The sequence below is a fragment of the Chionomys nivalis genome, chromosome 10 (genome assembly GCF_950005125.1).
Source record: "Chionomys nivalis chromosome 10, mChiNiv1.1, whole genome shotgun sequence".
Lineage (NCBI taxonomy): Eukaryota > Metazoa > Chordata > Mammalia > Rodentia > Cricetidae > Chionomys > Chionomys nivalis.
This window is the reverse complement of record NC_080095.1, coordinates 28,174,500-28,189,663: the sequence shown is the minus strand read 5'-3', so window position 1 is coordinate 28,189,663 and position 15,164 is coordinate 28,174,500. Positions and strand designations below refer to the sequence as shown.

At 41.1% G+C, this 15,164-nt stretch overlaps 1 protein-coding gene across 10 annotated transcripts in view; it reads left to right on the top strand.

The window, feature by feature from the left end:
- The window catches only part of Zc3h14 (zinc finger CCCH-type containing 14), a 45,540-nt gene that overhangs the window by 27,267 nt on the left and 3,109 nt on the right, over window positions 1-15,164 (top strand). For 2 of the 10 annotated variants that reach the window (XM_057782628.1, XM_057782636.1), the window contains 7 exons: window positions 2,898-2,972; window positions 7,890-8,049; window positions 8,841-9,073; window positions 12,268-12,388; window positions 13,647-13,783; window positions 14,047-14,138; window positions 14,427-14,533. In XM_057782628.1, the coding sequence (XP_057638611.1) occupies window positions 2,898-2,972; window positions 7,890-8,049; window positions 8,841-9,073; window positions 12,268-12,388; window positions 13,647-13,783; window positions 14,047-14,138; window positions 14,427-14,533 (925 nt within the window). The remainder of the gene's footprint in view (window positions 1-2,897; window positions 2,973-7,889; window positions 8,050-8,840; window positions 9,074-12,267; window positions 12,389-13,646; window positions 13,784-14,046; window positions 14,139-14,426; window positions 14,534-15,164) is intronic. The other 8 variants (XM_057782630.1, XM_057782629.1, XM_057782632.1 and 5 more) reach the window with 8 other exon arrangements.

Sequence of the window (15,164 nt, the reverse complement as noted above, 5' to 3'; positions counted from 1 at the left end):
TTTAATTTCATTACTGGTTCTGTAACCTATAACATGTTTGTAGGTTGTCCAACAGGAATACAGCTTTAAGCAAATGATCTATGAATTAAGGTTTATTCTCCATGATTGTTTTTGCATGGTAATTTTCAAAGGAATTTGCTCTCTCTCTCTCTTTTTTTTCTTCTGAGACAGGGTTTCTCTGTGGTTTTGGAGCCTGTCCTGGAACTAGCTCTTATAGACCCCGCTGGCCTCGAACTCACAGAGATCCGCCTGCCCCTGCCTCCCGCCTCCCGAGTGCTGGGATTAAAGGCGTGCACCACCACCGCCTGGCGGAATTTGCTCTCTTTTGCACACATGAGAAATACCTTAATAAAGAGCAGTTGGTAAAATGTTAACTTGAGTATACCTTTTAAAACTTAAAAGCACGTTGCTGTGATGTACCTGACACCTTATTCTGGCCTCTGTCAGTACTAGGCACACGTGAAATGAGCATACATACATTGATGCAAACAGTCACACCTTCAAAATAAAAATAGATGTTAAATGACTTGAGTATGTGAATGTAAGGGCTCTGTGACTATGACATCTGTCACTATTAGTAACAGCTCATCTGGCTGACTAGGTAGATAAATCTTTCCTCACTGCTCCATTTTGAATCTCTCCCAAAGCTGCATATTTAGTTGAAGAGAACAACCTTCCCTGCTAGAACCCTCCAAACAAGCACTCAAGAATACTAGTATGGGGGGCTGGGGAGATGGCTCAGTGGTTAAGAGCTTTGCCTGTTCTTCCAAAGGTCCTGAGTTCAATTCCCGGCAACCACATGGTGGCTCACAACCATCTGTAATGAGGTCTGGTGCCCTCTTCTGACCTGCAGTTATACACACAGCCAGAATATTGTATACATAACAAATAAATAAATATTAAAAAAAAAAAGAATACTAGTATGAATTAGTATAAAATCTCCAGAGTAAATTGGAAGGGGGGAGAGAACATGAGGGAACAGGATGGTTGAGTTGGAGAAGGGACAGAGAGGGAGAGCAAGTAAGATATAGAGATATCTTTATAGAAGGAGTCATAATGGGGTTAGGAAGAAATCTGGTGCTGGGGAAACTCCCAGGAATCCATAGGTGTGACCCCAGCTAAGACTCTAAGCAATAGTGGAGAAGGTGCCTGAACTACCCTTTCCCTGTAATCAGATTAATGGCTTCCCTAATTGTCATCATAGAACCTTCATCCAGTAACTGATGGAAGCAGATGCAGAGATCCACAGCTAAGCACTGGGCTGAACTCCTAGAGTCCAGTTGAAGAGAGGGAGGAGGGATTATATGAGCAAAGGGGTCAAGATCATGATGGGAAAAGCCTCAGAGACAGCTGACCTGAGCTTGTGGGAGCTCATGAACACTGAACGGACGCTAGGGAACCGGCATGGGACCGAACTAGACCCTCTGAATGTGGGTAACAGTTCTGTGGCTTGGGCAGTCTGGGGCCGCTGGCAGTGGGACCAGGACTTATCCTGGGTGCATGAACTGGCTTTTTGAAGCCCATTCCCTGTGGGGGGGAACCTTCCTCGGCCTAGATACAGAGGGGTGGGGCTTGGTCCTGCCTCAACTTGGCTTTGCCTCAATTCAGACTTTGTTGACTCCCCATGGGAGGCCTTACCCTCTCTGAGGAGTAGATAGGGGTTTGGGGGAGTAGTGGAAGGAGGGAAGGGAAAGGGAACTGTGGTTGGTATGTAAAATGAAAAGAAAACCTTTCAAGTAAAAAGAATTTTAAAAGAAATGAACGTTAATAGAAAAGTAGATGTATAAATCGAAAAATGACATCAGTGGCTCTCAACCTGTGGGTTGCAACACTGTTGAGTCAAAAACCCTTTCACAGAGACCACCTAAGACATAGATATTTACCTTACATTTTATAGCAGTGGCAAAACTACAATTATGAAGTAGCAGTGAAAATAATTTTATGGTTGGGGGTCACCACAGCATGACATATAGTATTAGGAAGCCTGAGAACCTGAATGATGCTGAGACCACATCACTTGATGACAGGACTGTCTTTTTAGGTTATATCATCCATCACTGGGAGGAGTCTACTTTCAGAAACAGGTCACTATCACATTACAAAAAGATGCTTGTTGGGCCACTGCTTTTTTTGTTTTGTTTTGTTTTGTTTTTTTTCCTTTTTTAATTTATTAGATTTTTTTAAAAAAAAAAAAATACCACTCCAAATTCGCATTCCTTCCCCTTCTCCTACTCCCTCCACATACCCTCTAATTCTAAGAGAGGACAGGGCACCCTGCCCGCCACTGTTGAGCAGCTGAACGTTCTTATGAAGCTCATGAACAGTCTGATACGCAGCCAGCGGAGGATCTAGATTGCAAATTCCGAGTGTCATCCTTGTTCCATCGTTCATTTTGCATCTGTCTATACCAGTTTGTCTTTTAAGAATTTAATCACACAGTAATTGTGGAATATGTTCTGGCTTTGGTTTTAAGTTCCCACATGTTTTTTGCTGTTTTCAAAGATCAGGAGGTGGTCATGGGGAAGGGGAATTAGTGTGGAGTATGTAGTAATTATAAGAGTTCCAGAAGCGGACTTTCCATGCCTGTTGTGTAGTGATTGTCAGCTCCCGGTCACAAATGACTAACTCCTGTTTATTCTACCCTTTTGTTTTTGCCACATTTTCTTCAATCCAAGAAGACTGGCCACCTCACATATGGAACTTCATTACCATTTTTGGTTTAATCCAAGAACAGCTTTTTGTTTAACAGAAATATGCTTGAAGACTATTAATATTAGCAGATTGTGTTGTAGAAGTTTTATTTTTAAGACGTTCAAATAAATTCAAAGATTAATTTCTGAGGAATTAATGTTGATATTTGTGTTAAGCTTAGTTAAGTTTTAAAACTTATATTCTAGGCACTCAGCAGAGGCAGTTATTATCCCGACTGCAGATTGACCCAGTAATGGTAGAGGCAATGGAGATGAGTCCAGGTGGGTGACGTTTACATTTTCACTGTGATGTGTCGGTGTTCTGTTGCCATTTCCATTCCTTACACCTCACGCAGTGTAGCATGTAGCTCTTAGATCCTGCCCTAAGACAACAAAATAAGATTGATGAAAATTTTTTCGGGCCGGGATGTAAGATCTGCATTTCCTTCATGTGTGGTGTTTTTGCCTCATTCATGAGCTTTCTTTCCCCATGCTTTGCCTCCTTGACTCTTAGCTGCTCACCTTGCTGCTGTGAAGTCAGCTAGAGCTCCTAATCCACCTTCTCCCCTATGCCACTCATTCTTGCTGTCTGAACAGCACGTGTCCCTAGCTCACCTTCTCCCACCTTTGCTGTTTTTCCAGAGCTGATTCAGCACCTCAGCACCCCCTCTGCGCCAGTTCAACTTACCCAGTGTGCTGACGTCACTGTACAGGCTCCTTCTCAGGGACCACTAACCACTTTTCTAAACCTTCTGACAAGCAAGTCGACTCACTCCAATGCACACCCCGTGGCCTGTTTCAGGATGGAGTGCAGTCCTGATATTTGTCTGTCTTTGCTTTCCCAATCCCTGCCAGGTCCACATTCAGTGCTTAATAAATGCAGGGAGTAGTTGGATATCTGAAACTTTAATTTTCTTTTTGCACAGTTTTATTATGTGGCCCAAACTGACTCCAACTTGCAGTCCTGAGTTCATGTCCAGGTGCTGAGATTCCTTGTGCTGCCACCGTGCCTGACACATCTTTTCTTGTGTTTCCCGTGAAGCCGTCCTTTGTTGGAAATCCTGCTCCTTGATTCCTTTCTTTGCTTTCTACTTTTTAAGTCATCTTCCCCTCTCAGAACTCCACAATCATTGTTTCCCTAGTTCTGTATGTCTCAACACATGCCTTTGCTCTCAAAGGTTGACCTCTATCTAGATTTCAGGTTCTACCCATCTTAATGGCATGGAGTCGTTATACTTCCAGCCTTAACCCTACTCGCCTGCCTTCTGCCTATTGAGTGCTGAGATGCCCAGCCTTGCAACATTGCATACAGAGTTTCCACATAAGAGTCTTGTTTGAAATGCGGGGTCAAAGGCTGTTGTTGTACCCACTTCATCAGCTCTTGGGCGTTCCTTTTTCTCTTTTCCTTGTTTTTACCATCATTGCACAGCTCAGCTTGAAGCATTAGGTACTTCTAGGAGGCTAATGAGTGAGCAGTCTTTCTCTATTCATGTTCCTTTGTTTTGTTTCATACACATAATACTTTGGGCGGGGGGGTCAAGACAGGGTTTCTCTGTAGCCTTGAATCCTGTCCTGGAACTAGCTCTTGTAGACCAGACTGGCCTCGAACTCATAGAGATCCACCTGCCTCTGCCTCCCGAGTGCTGGGATTAAAGGCATTCGCCACCACTGCCCAGCACATATAATACTTTTTTATTTCTTTGAGGATATTAAAAGTGGGTTTTGACATTTTTCTTTTCCCTTCTTGGTCTTGTTTTCTCTTAAGTTGTTGGTTTTGGCTTTCATGATAGAGGCTTTCCGCATGTAATTCCTTGGTTATCTATTTTAAAAGAAAATCAGTGAAAAGTTGATTGGTATTCTGGATTCCTGTGTTGGTTCGTGTGTGTTTAGACTTCGTTTTTGAATGTGGATCCTGAATGGAGAGTGATTTGTCATGTCAGTCTGGTTTGAGGGGTACCCTGGTTACTAATGCTACTTCAGCCTTCTTAGACTGATCAACTGTACCAATAAAAGTCTTCCTAATAATAGCCTGATTGTCAAAGTTGACATAGCTCAGTCAGTAGAGGAGGATCATGGAGAAACCTTAATATTAATTATTATATAGTGTTTACTTAATTCCTCTCCCTGTTTCACTACAGATTTATTTGAGCATGGCTGGTCTTTCAGGAATTTATTGTCTAGAGCCCCACCTTTTCCAGGGGAGGGGATGTGTAAAAATGGGTTAGGGTTTTCAGAAAAGCTGCCTTTTAAACAGTCTTTCACAGTGTTCATTCTTGTTACTTTGTTGTGATACCTTTCTGTCATAGAGCTAGGTAACTCATCCCTGCTTCTGCAGCAGTGATGAACAGGAGAGTAGAGACTTGGTCATTCTGAAGTCCTCACTGTAGTGGTTGAGGTGGGAGTGGTAAGATTCCAAACAGAAAATAGGTGCATGGACTGAGACTTTCAGAAAGGCTCATTGCTTCTGAAGTGGGCATCTAACATGCCTTTCTTTTGCCCTGTCCAGGGTCCCCTTTGTTGTTAGTTCTTAGTCTTTGGAGAACTTTGTGTTCTAAATTAGATAGCTTTATTACTGTCTCAGAATTAGTTTCTACTCCTGCTTTTTTACTTTGAAAATACGGCTGTCTGCCTTTTATTTATGGGTGTATACCTTTTTATTTTAAAAGCAAAACTCTTCGTGACCATTTTTGTTAGACTTCAGAAAGGGCTAGAAAGTAAATGCTCCATCTAGAGACTGCAGTGGTTCATTGTCACCCGGTGCCTGAACTAAGCTGTAGCGGGCAGTGCATGGATGTGTAGAGTAGAGAAATCTAGATTTTTGTCCATCTGTGTACTTGTGGCATGCACTTATGTATGCATGTTCATGTGTTGGGTTCACATGAATGTTTGTGCATGCTGAGGCTTAGGTTGATGGTAGGAATCAGCCTCCATCACTCTTCCACCTTATTTACTGAGGCGGGGTCTCAGGCAAACCTAGAGCTTCCTAATTCGGCTAGTTTAGTTCTGAGATTCTAGTCTCTGCTTTCTGAGGCTGAAACGAAGAGGTGGATCACCAGTCCCACCTGATAATTACATGGGTTCTGAGGGATCCAAACTGCAGTCCTCATGCCTGGCTCAACAAGTACTTTAGCCACTGAGCAATCTCCCTGGCCCGAAACTGAATTCATTGGACTTTTCCCTAAACTCAGTAGCCTGTGGGAGTTGTGTTCCAATGTTCTTTCGGCTTTTTATCCTTTTGTTCTTGTTGCCTTTCTTTCTCCTTTGCCAGCCCTTTTCCCCTGATGCTCTATAAGTGCTAACTTTATCTGTGTTTTCTTGTCAGCATTATTTTTGTCTTTTCTGTGCCCTGCTAAGGTGTGAAGTGGTGAGGGCAGCAGTACCACACAAAGTACAGGAAGGTAGGAAAGTAGTACAGATTCCTTACACCGAGCTCTGGGCTTTGCTCTAGGTAGCCAGCCACACAGTGAGTTTTTAAGAGCTTCAGACTGCCTCAGAAACATGGGAGGAGCACTGCCAAGTCAGCTTCTTGGTGGGTATCGTAACCATTGATCACAGACACTGACTGACACTGCCGCTCTTCTCTCCAGAGGTCAGATTGCAAATTTTTACCTTCCTTCTAAATAGGTAGGAACCCCAGAGGATTTCACACTAAATAATTCTAAAATTGACGTTTTTATATTGGCTTCTCCTCTCCCTGTACTGTAATTTCACTTCATGTCTTTTCTTCCACCCACTTCACTTTCCCTACTTGTGCTTGCAGTGCAGTCCCTGTGAAGTCCTGTGGTTGATGGAGTGTGGAGCATGTGCTTTTTCTTTGTCATGTGCTGGAGGAATGGGGGTGGGGCAGCTTTTATTTTTATTTGTTTACTTATTTGAGGCCGGGTCTTACTTTGTAGGCCTGACTGGCTTGGAACATACCTTGTGTAGATCAGGCTAGCCTTGGACTCACAGATATCCTCCTGCATCTGCCTCTCCTGAGTGCTGGGACTAAAGATCTCTATAACCGTGCCCAGCATGAGAAGAGAGTATTTTAGCTATTTTTCTGGAAACCTGATGATAGTGTTACTTCCCTACTCAAGAATCTCTTATTCTTTCCAGACCAAAATCCAAAATAGTGAGGCATGTGATCCATCATTACATTCTTTCATAGCTAATCCCCTCCCCTACCGTCACAGGCATCTTTTTAGCTACTCCACACATCTTCCCTTTTCTCCGTGCCTGTGAAAGGCCTTCCTTGCTCCGTGTGGTTTTTTCTTTGCCTGTATTGGCTCTCTGACTCTCCCTGCTATCCTCGAACTCATTCTTTCAATACTTATTTTACATATTCATCTTCAGCAAGCTTTTCTTTGGAGGAGGTGCCTCCCTCATGTTTCTACCAGCACCTCTTCATTCCCTTTCTTGGCTTTGCTGTTGTAGAATTGTGTGTGCCTGATTTTCTTTTCCTTTTTATGTACGTACCTCGCACAGTCCTTGGTTGCTCAGTAAATAACCATTCAGTGAATTAATAGCCTGAAGTTTGCTCTCTTTTTATTTGTTGGTTTTAAAAGACAATTAGCTTTTGTCATATGATGACATACTGATAGGTTATCATCCCCACTCAGAACTTACTCATTCTGTGAAGTAGTCAGTCTGTAGATACTGTAGATGATTTGAGCTTGTGGCTTGCACTGAAAGTTAGTGTGACACACATTCATCTTAAAGTTCCATTTCAAAATAGATTTCTGTGTACAGCTGGGTAGAACTTATGCTGACTGAATTCTTACCAGGCAGTATTTTCTGTAAATATTACTGTGAAGAATGAATAGAACCTATTTTGGAAAAGTAGCTCAACAGTTTTTGAATTTTAGTTTTTAGGAAACACGAAGATTCTTAAATTCCTTCTGGTTTGAAAAAAAAGTAGCTTTTCTTTTTACTGTGTACTGTTAATATCCCAAAAGATGTGCTATAGGAAGGCCTTTCTCCACTCTAGGCAGAGAATGTCATTTGCAATATGCCACATGAGGAAAGGACTGTCTTGAGTTCTCTGAAAAGATGTTTGGAGTAAGATTGACATTCCTATTTCTGAGTAGAGATTAGTTGTGATTTTCTTTACAAGTAATTGTAATAATATAAAAGATTGACATTCTTCTCACATGTGTGATTTTGAGAATAAAAGGTATATTCAAAAGTAAACATTTATGGCCAATTTTTTTGGCTCAGATTACTATGACATGGAATCCATGGTCCATGCAGATACAAGATCATTTATTCTGAAGAAGCCAAAGCTGTCTGAGGAAATAGTAGTGACACCAAACCAGGAGTCGGGAATGAAGACTGCAGATGCCCTTCGGGTACTTTCAGGACACCTTATGCAGACACGGTAGATGGTTTTTTGTTTTTTTTTTTTCTTGTGTAGCTACTTTGTGTGATTAGATAGTGCAGGGCAGTTGTTAGTTCCCAGTGTCCCTGTTCCTGTAGCTCCCACTAGATGGTGCTTTTATTCAGTCATGGTTAGGCCATGAATTCAGTTTTCACAAATTCGAGTTCATCTTTCTTGTTCAGAAATCCATTAAATAGAAATAAAAGCTCAGAGTATAATTGGACTCCATTGATAAAGGTTTAGTGTTCTGTTTTGTTCTTAAATGTATACCCAGGGAATCGAACTTCAAAAACTGGGTAACTGAAATCAGAAAATCCTTCTGCAGGGTGTTAATAGTGAAAGCTTGTGTGGTTCCTTCCTGAGAAAGCAGAGTGTGCAGTAAAGAAACAAGTGTGCAGATGACAAAGTCAGTATAAAAGTAAAGCTGATGGCCAGGATGCGTGGAGCACCCATGCTAATTGTTCTTTGGCTTGGCTTGGTTTGGTTTCTGGTTTATTTCCATATTGACCCCATAAGGATCAAATGGACAATGGAGTCAGAGTTGAGAGGATATTGTCATTATTAATAAGTACAGGCTAAAAGGTTACTGGTGATGTTGCTGCAATTGCTAGCCATGGCCGTTGCGTGTTAGCAGGATTCTACTTATGCTATAGCAGGAAGTCAGGCTAAGACTGTCTTAATGAACCAATTGCAAAGCGAGGGAGTAACAGTTCTGCTGAAGAGGACTTTAGGAGGCTCAACATTTTGTGTTTGTTTCCCTAATTCTATGGTATTTTTTATCTGTCTGGCAGAGATCTTGTACAACCAGATAAACCTGCAAGTCCCAAGTTTATAGTGACGCTGGATGGTGTCCCCAGCCCCCCAGGATACATGTCAGATCAAGAGGAGGAGATGTGCTTTGAAGGAATGAAATCCGTAAACCAAACTGCAGCCTCAAACAAGGGACTCAGAGGTCTCCTCCACCCTCAGCAGTTGCATTTGATGAGCAGGCAGCTTGAGGACCCAGATGGTAGCTTTTCTAACGGTGTGTTGAGAGCTCAGACTTTGCCTTCTCAGCCCACTGTCATTGAGAAGGGAGTCTTGGCCTATTTCTCTGTCTTGAGTGAATTATTGGTTGGAGGCCCCACTTACATTTCTATTCAGTAGCCTCTTTTCTTCTGTTACACAAAACCACCAGGTCGATTCATACTCTCCCTGTGCTTGTTCCTGGGTGTTCTGTGATGCTAGTGTTAAAATGAAGTCCAGTCATTGTGACCTACAATATCTCTTTATATTGTGATTGCTGAAGGATGAACCATCCATCATTCTTGATGCATTGGTTGCCTTTTCCTTGAGAAACTTTTGCTTTCCTCATGTGCCAGCAGCCGTAAACTTAACTTGAGAGAAAGATGGATTTCAATTTTGGTGTTTTCCACACCTTAGTATTGTTTCTCTGAAAGGAATTTCTTACCTAATCTGACAGAATGCTTGTTCGGAGTATCAGAAAGACCTTATTGATATTAGTACTCAGTGAACCCCATTCCAATGGCACCATGCTTTTAGGCAGCCATTTGTGTTTTCAACACTTCTTACCTCATGGATGCCAGTGACAGGTGTAGTACCATCAATCCTTTATGCTTTCTTTCCTTTTTTTTCTTTTAGATTTATGTTACGTGAGTATTTTGTCCACACGTATGAAAGTGCGGCAGCCTGTGCATGCTTGCTGCTGCATCAAATCCCCTGGAAATAGTTACAGCTGTGAGCTGCCACACAGGTGCTGGGACCTGAACCTGGGTCCTCTGCAGGTTCAGAGCACTGAGCCTTTTCTCCATCCCCTAACTATACTTGTCATTCCTGATTTAGATACACTTCTTAAGCAGTTAATTACTAAATTTTTTTTTTTTTTTTTTTGGTTTTTCGAGACAGGGTTTCTCTGTAGCTTTGGTGCCCGTCCCAGAACTAGCTCTTGTAGACCAGGCTGGCCTTGAACTCCCAGAGATCCGCCTGCCTCTGCCTCCCGAGTGCTGGGATTAAAGGCGTGCGCCACCACCGCCCGGCTAATTACTAAATCTTAAAAATGAACAGATTCAAGGAAAAAGCAATAAATTTCCAAGTCTTTACTTAGTAATATTTTTTGTCAGAGACATAAATATACATTGATACTTTTTCTTCAGCCACTAAAAATAGAGTAAACTAGTATAGATCATGAGTCCACAAGTGAGAAACACTTTTTGAGAGGCTTTTCCTGCTGTGAGTCAGTGTCTTGGTTTGTAGAAGAAACTGCAAGTGTGAGCCTAAGTAAAGCAAAATTTTTAACAGTAAAAAAATGTAGTAGGGAATGCACTTTTTTTTTAATGGCCCTGCATGCTTTGTTTAAAATAAGGAAAGTTTAGTGTTACTGCTTAATTGCTTAACACTTGGCTCTCTTAAGATCCACTTTCCTTAAAGGTGAGTTTCCCTGCTAGGCCTTGTTGATCTGTGGGATGAAGCCATGACAATGTCAGTAACATGTTAGTCATGGGTATGCCTATCTGTGTGAGTGCCGTGGCCCTTGTGGAGACAGCAGGGATGGGTAGAGCACCTCCTTCACTGTTGCTGGACACTGGGGCTGAAACACTGTAGCAGTGAGGACATGGTATTGCAGGAGAGATGCCTGCGGATCCTGGAAACTGCTCCTTACCTAGTGCAAGCACGGACTTGAGATTTTGTCTTTGGGTTGGTATTTTGGTGGTGTTTGAAGACGCTAACCAATCGCACACACCATCTCCCACTGCCCGTCACAGGGCAGCACTTTACAGCTTTCAATACAAAGTGAACTTACCTCTGAAAATTCAAATGCAAAGAGTTTAGTAAGTAAACTTACCTCTGAAAATTCAAATGCAAAGAGTTTAGGAAGTAAAATGTCAGTATAGGAAAGACATTGCTTCACATTTTCTTCACTAAGAAAGTCATCTTGTAAAAGACCAACTTTTTAAAACAATTACTTTTGAGTTAAAAAATACTATTTTTGAGTAGCTACTTAATTTTTCTGACTGTACTGCTCTTTGGTATCTAGTCTTTCCTTTGTCATGGGTCTTCATGTGTGTACCACAGTCTTGTATATAGAGCAGTGCAGAGATGGGACAAAGATCATCTCAAAGTGAGTGAGGTTCCCCCTTCCAGTGCTATAAGTTTTCTTTAGAAATTCTCAAATAACACTTATATATTATAAAATAAATTCTTATTTTTCTTTTTTGCTCTTAGGAGATCAAGCCTTATGGATGCTGAGTAAGCATTCATTGCAGGGCTGACCTCCTAGTCCTCTTTTCAAAGTAACATAGACACAGATCTGTATCAGATATAACACAGTAGTTGGTAAGGTTCCTGTCTGCACCATATGATGCTGCCATGTTCTCATGGAGGAAGGACAGAAGTTGGGTTTCTAGAGCAGAAGTGTCACCTTCTTTATCTAATAATCTGGTTCTGACCAAGGTGACTTTCACAGATGTTAGATTTTTGCCGAGGTGTCTAGATGAACTGCTGCCATGCAGAGCCAGATATGCTCACCAAAGCTCGGCACCACTGCTGCAGTATAGCTGAGGTGAGAACTGGCATCCTAAACGATGTGAATAGATAACACGTAAGACCCAACGATGGATTTTTTTTTGTATGATGTATCAGATCAAAAGGCAGCAGATATGGCCTTCATGTGTAATTTTATTTGGTGCCATAAATTACTTTCATACAGATGTCTTATGAAAGCTAGAGGTCCCATTCTCACGTGCCATATTGATTGTTGATACTGTAATTGGACATGACTCCCAGCTTAGCATCTTATACTCAACCAAGTTCAGACTTGCTCTGTTAGATGACATTCTCTCTCCCCTTCTTCTCCCGCCTGTAGGGAGTGCTGGTCCATTTTAGGAAAAGCTGTTTTCTTCTTAGATACCAGAAGAGTTTAGTACCTTACTCAGTATACCTCAGAAAAAGTTCTGAGTGAGACTGAAATTTAGACTTTGGTGAAAACTTGAGTTCTACCTACAGAATCCCTGTGTACTTGTAGTTTTATAATGATGACTCTGATCTCCTTCCTGCTAACCTGTTCCATTACTAGGATTGCCATATCAATTGGGGTTACTTTATAGGGCTGCAAACGTTAAAGAACGTACAATTTTGAGTCTTGGGTTTAGGGCAAATTCATTTGAATAAACCCTGTACTGAAATCATAATTAACAAAATGTTCTTAATTCTTCTTTGAAGCTGAGATGACTGACCTGAGTGTGGCACAAAAACCAGAAAAGCTTCTGGAGCGTTGCAAGTACTGGCCTGCTTGTAAAAATGGGGATGAGTGTGTATACCATCATCCCATTTCACCTTGCAAGTGAGTAAGAATGTCAAATGGGTATTTTGCATATTAATCTCTGCATCTGCATCCTACTTTTTCTTTTCCTTTGTAGAGAAGCTTCATAAGTAAATACTTGATACTTACTATAACCCTCCCTAGAGCTTTGTGTGTGTTGAAAATGGTTGTGTTTGGTACCTATGATCCTGAAATATCTGGGTCCCTTGGGGTCCCTATATATCACGTGTAACTATACAATCTGTATATATAATTTGTATATATGTGTTCATAGGCATCATCTGTTTTATTTAGGTTGGGAGTAAATTGAGTTATATGAGTAATGAAAAATATTGTAGGTGTGGATTAGTTTTCCTTGCCAACTACCTGATATAATGCAAAGAATTGTGTGAGATTGTTTTTAGGTGGTGGTTTTTGTTTGGTCGGTCCCATGACTGGATTGTGTCCTTTTACTGTAAATATAGATAGTATTTACATGTAAGTACACATGTAAGAACTATAGGATGAATCTTTCTATAGTACAGTGCCTTGCACTTGAGCTATGCTTACTGTTTTTTAATTTACTTAAGATTTGGGGCTGGAGAGTTGACTCAGTGGATAAGAGCACTGGCTGCTCTTCCAGAGCACCCAGGTTCAATTCCTAGCACCCACATGACAACTCACACTAGTTCCAAAGTATCTAACACCCTTACACAGACATACTTGAAGGCAAAACATCAATGCACATAAAATTAAAATAAATATATTATTTAAAAATGAAATTTAGAATTAAAAAGTAAGAGTTGGATATTCTGCTAAAGTGGAATGACTCAAGACCTCTATTCTGTGATGTCCTACGTTGAGGTTCAGTTCTTCGAGATGTGAAATACAGTTGTATTCTATTTTGTTATTTAGCTTCATTTGAAAAAGTACTAATTGCTTCCCCACCACAGGGGATTGAAGCTAGTGCTTCACGCATATTAGAGACGTGCTCACCACTGAACTGTGTTCCTAGTTCAGTTATTTCTGTGTGTGTATGTGAGAGAGACAGACTGGATACCACATGTGTGCTGGTGCCTCCAGAGGCCAGAAGAAAGCATTGGATACCCTAAGCTTTGAGGTCCACCCACTCAGTTGTTGGTGCTGGGAACTGAACTCATATCTCTAGAAGAGCAGGAAGTGCTCGTAAATAGTGACGCTATCTTCCCAGCCATGCATGGTGATTGTGAAGTCCCTCTACAAAAAACTGATAGTCATTGAGAATGTTAAATATGAATAATAAACTGTTTTTGTTTTGTAGAGCCTTTCCCAATTGTAAATTTGCTGAAAAATGTTTGTTTGTGCATCCAAACTGTAAATATGATGCAAAGTGTACTAAAGCAGATTGCCCCTTCACACACATCAGTAGAAGAGTTCCAGTACTGACTTCAAAACCAGGTTAGTCACTGTACACTGTTGTATTTGGGCGAAAAAGTAGAAAGTGCCATTTTCTGGCTCTAAGTGAAATGAAACAACAAAAGAATAGTTTTAGAAATTACTTTACCATTTAAAGAACAAATCTGCCCTTCTTTGCCATTTTATCTTGACTGATAGATAGAACTTGGTATTATAAATTGAGTCTTACTTTAAAAATACCAGCAGACTGCATTAAAAAATGTTGCCACATAGATTTGACCATTCTTTATTTTGATTTTTGTTAGTAGTCTCATCACCAGCACCATCTTCTAATGGTCAGCTCTGCCGTTACTTCCCAGCTTGTAAGAAAATGGAATGTCCCTTCTACCACCCAAAAGTAAGACATTCTACTTTCCATTCTCAAATTTGGGTTTCTCTTCTGTGCACATTTTATTTTTGTTTATGCATATGTGTGGGTTTGTGCACATGTTAGCAGATATCCTGCTATGATTCTGCTGAGATTTTGTGTCTCGGGAGGAGGTACATTTAAGGCTTTCAGTGGCATCAAGAGGGCATTACCACATCTGTTAGTTTAGTTACAGTGGACTGCTTATCTCATGTGTGTATTTCCTGTATTGTCTTGCAGATTTTGTTGACCCTTTGTTCCTCTCTTGTTTGTGTTTAGCACTGTAGGTTTAATACTCAGTGTACAAGACCAGACTGCACGTTTTACCATCCCACGATTACTGTACCACCAAGACATGCCTTGAAATGGATTCGACCTCAAACTAGGTGAGGATTTAAGTTAGCATCTCTAATTTTAATGTCATTTAGATTTATATCCTGTGTATAGGCACACAAATCTGAGGGAAATTGAATTTTTATCTCCTCTGTACTTTTAAAAATCAGACAAGGATTTTTTTTATTTTTAGCAAAAATGATTTACAACGTGAACTACATTTACCCAGAGATGACTTTGTTTAACCGACATCGTCTCCAGATGAGTTGTTTTTTAATCCAGAGCACAGTGAATAATAGAGAGCCACTGAATTCACCCTTCAGCCCCTCTAACTTCTGAGCATCAACAGTACAAAATAACATCTAGGCCAGCGCATTGTCTGTGTGTATATATTTTAACACACTGCTCTACAGTCTCAGATCAGGGCAGGGAGACTGCTTAGTCTTTAAACTGTTTGCCTCACAAGCTTGAGGATCTGTCCGTGTTTGATCCCCAGAACCCATATAAAATTGTGAACATGCACTTATAATCCCAGAGTTGGGAAGACAGAGGCAGGAGGCAGATCCTTGGGGTTTGCTGGTCAGCCAGCCAGTCCAGCCTACTTGAAGAGTATTCCAGGCCACGGAGAGACGGATAGTGTTTGTGAGGATGACATTTGAGGTTGTCCTCTGGCCTCTATATGCA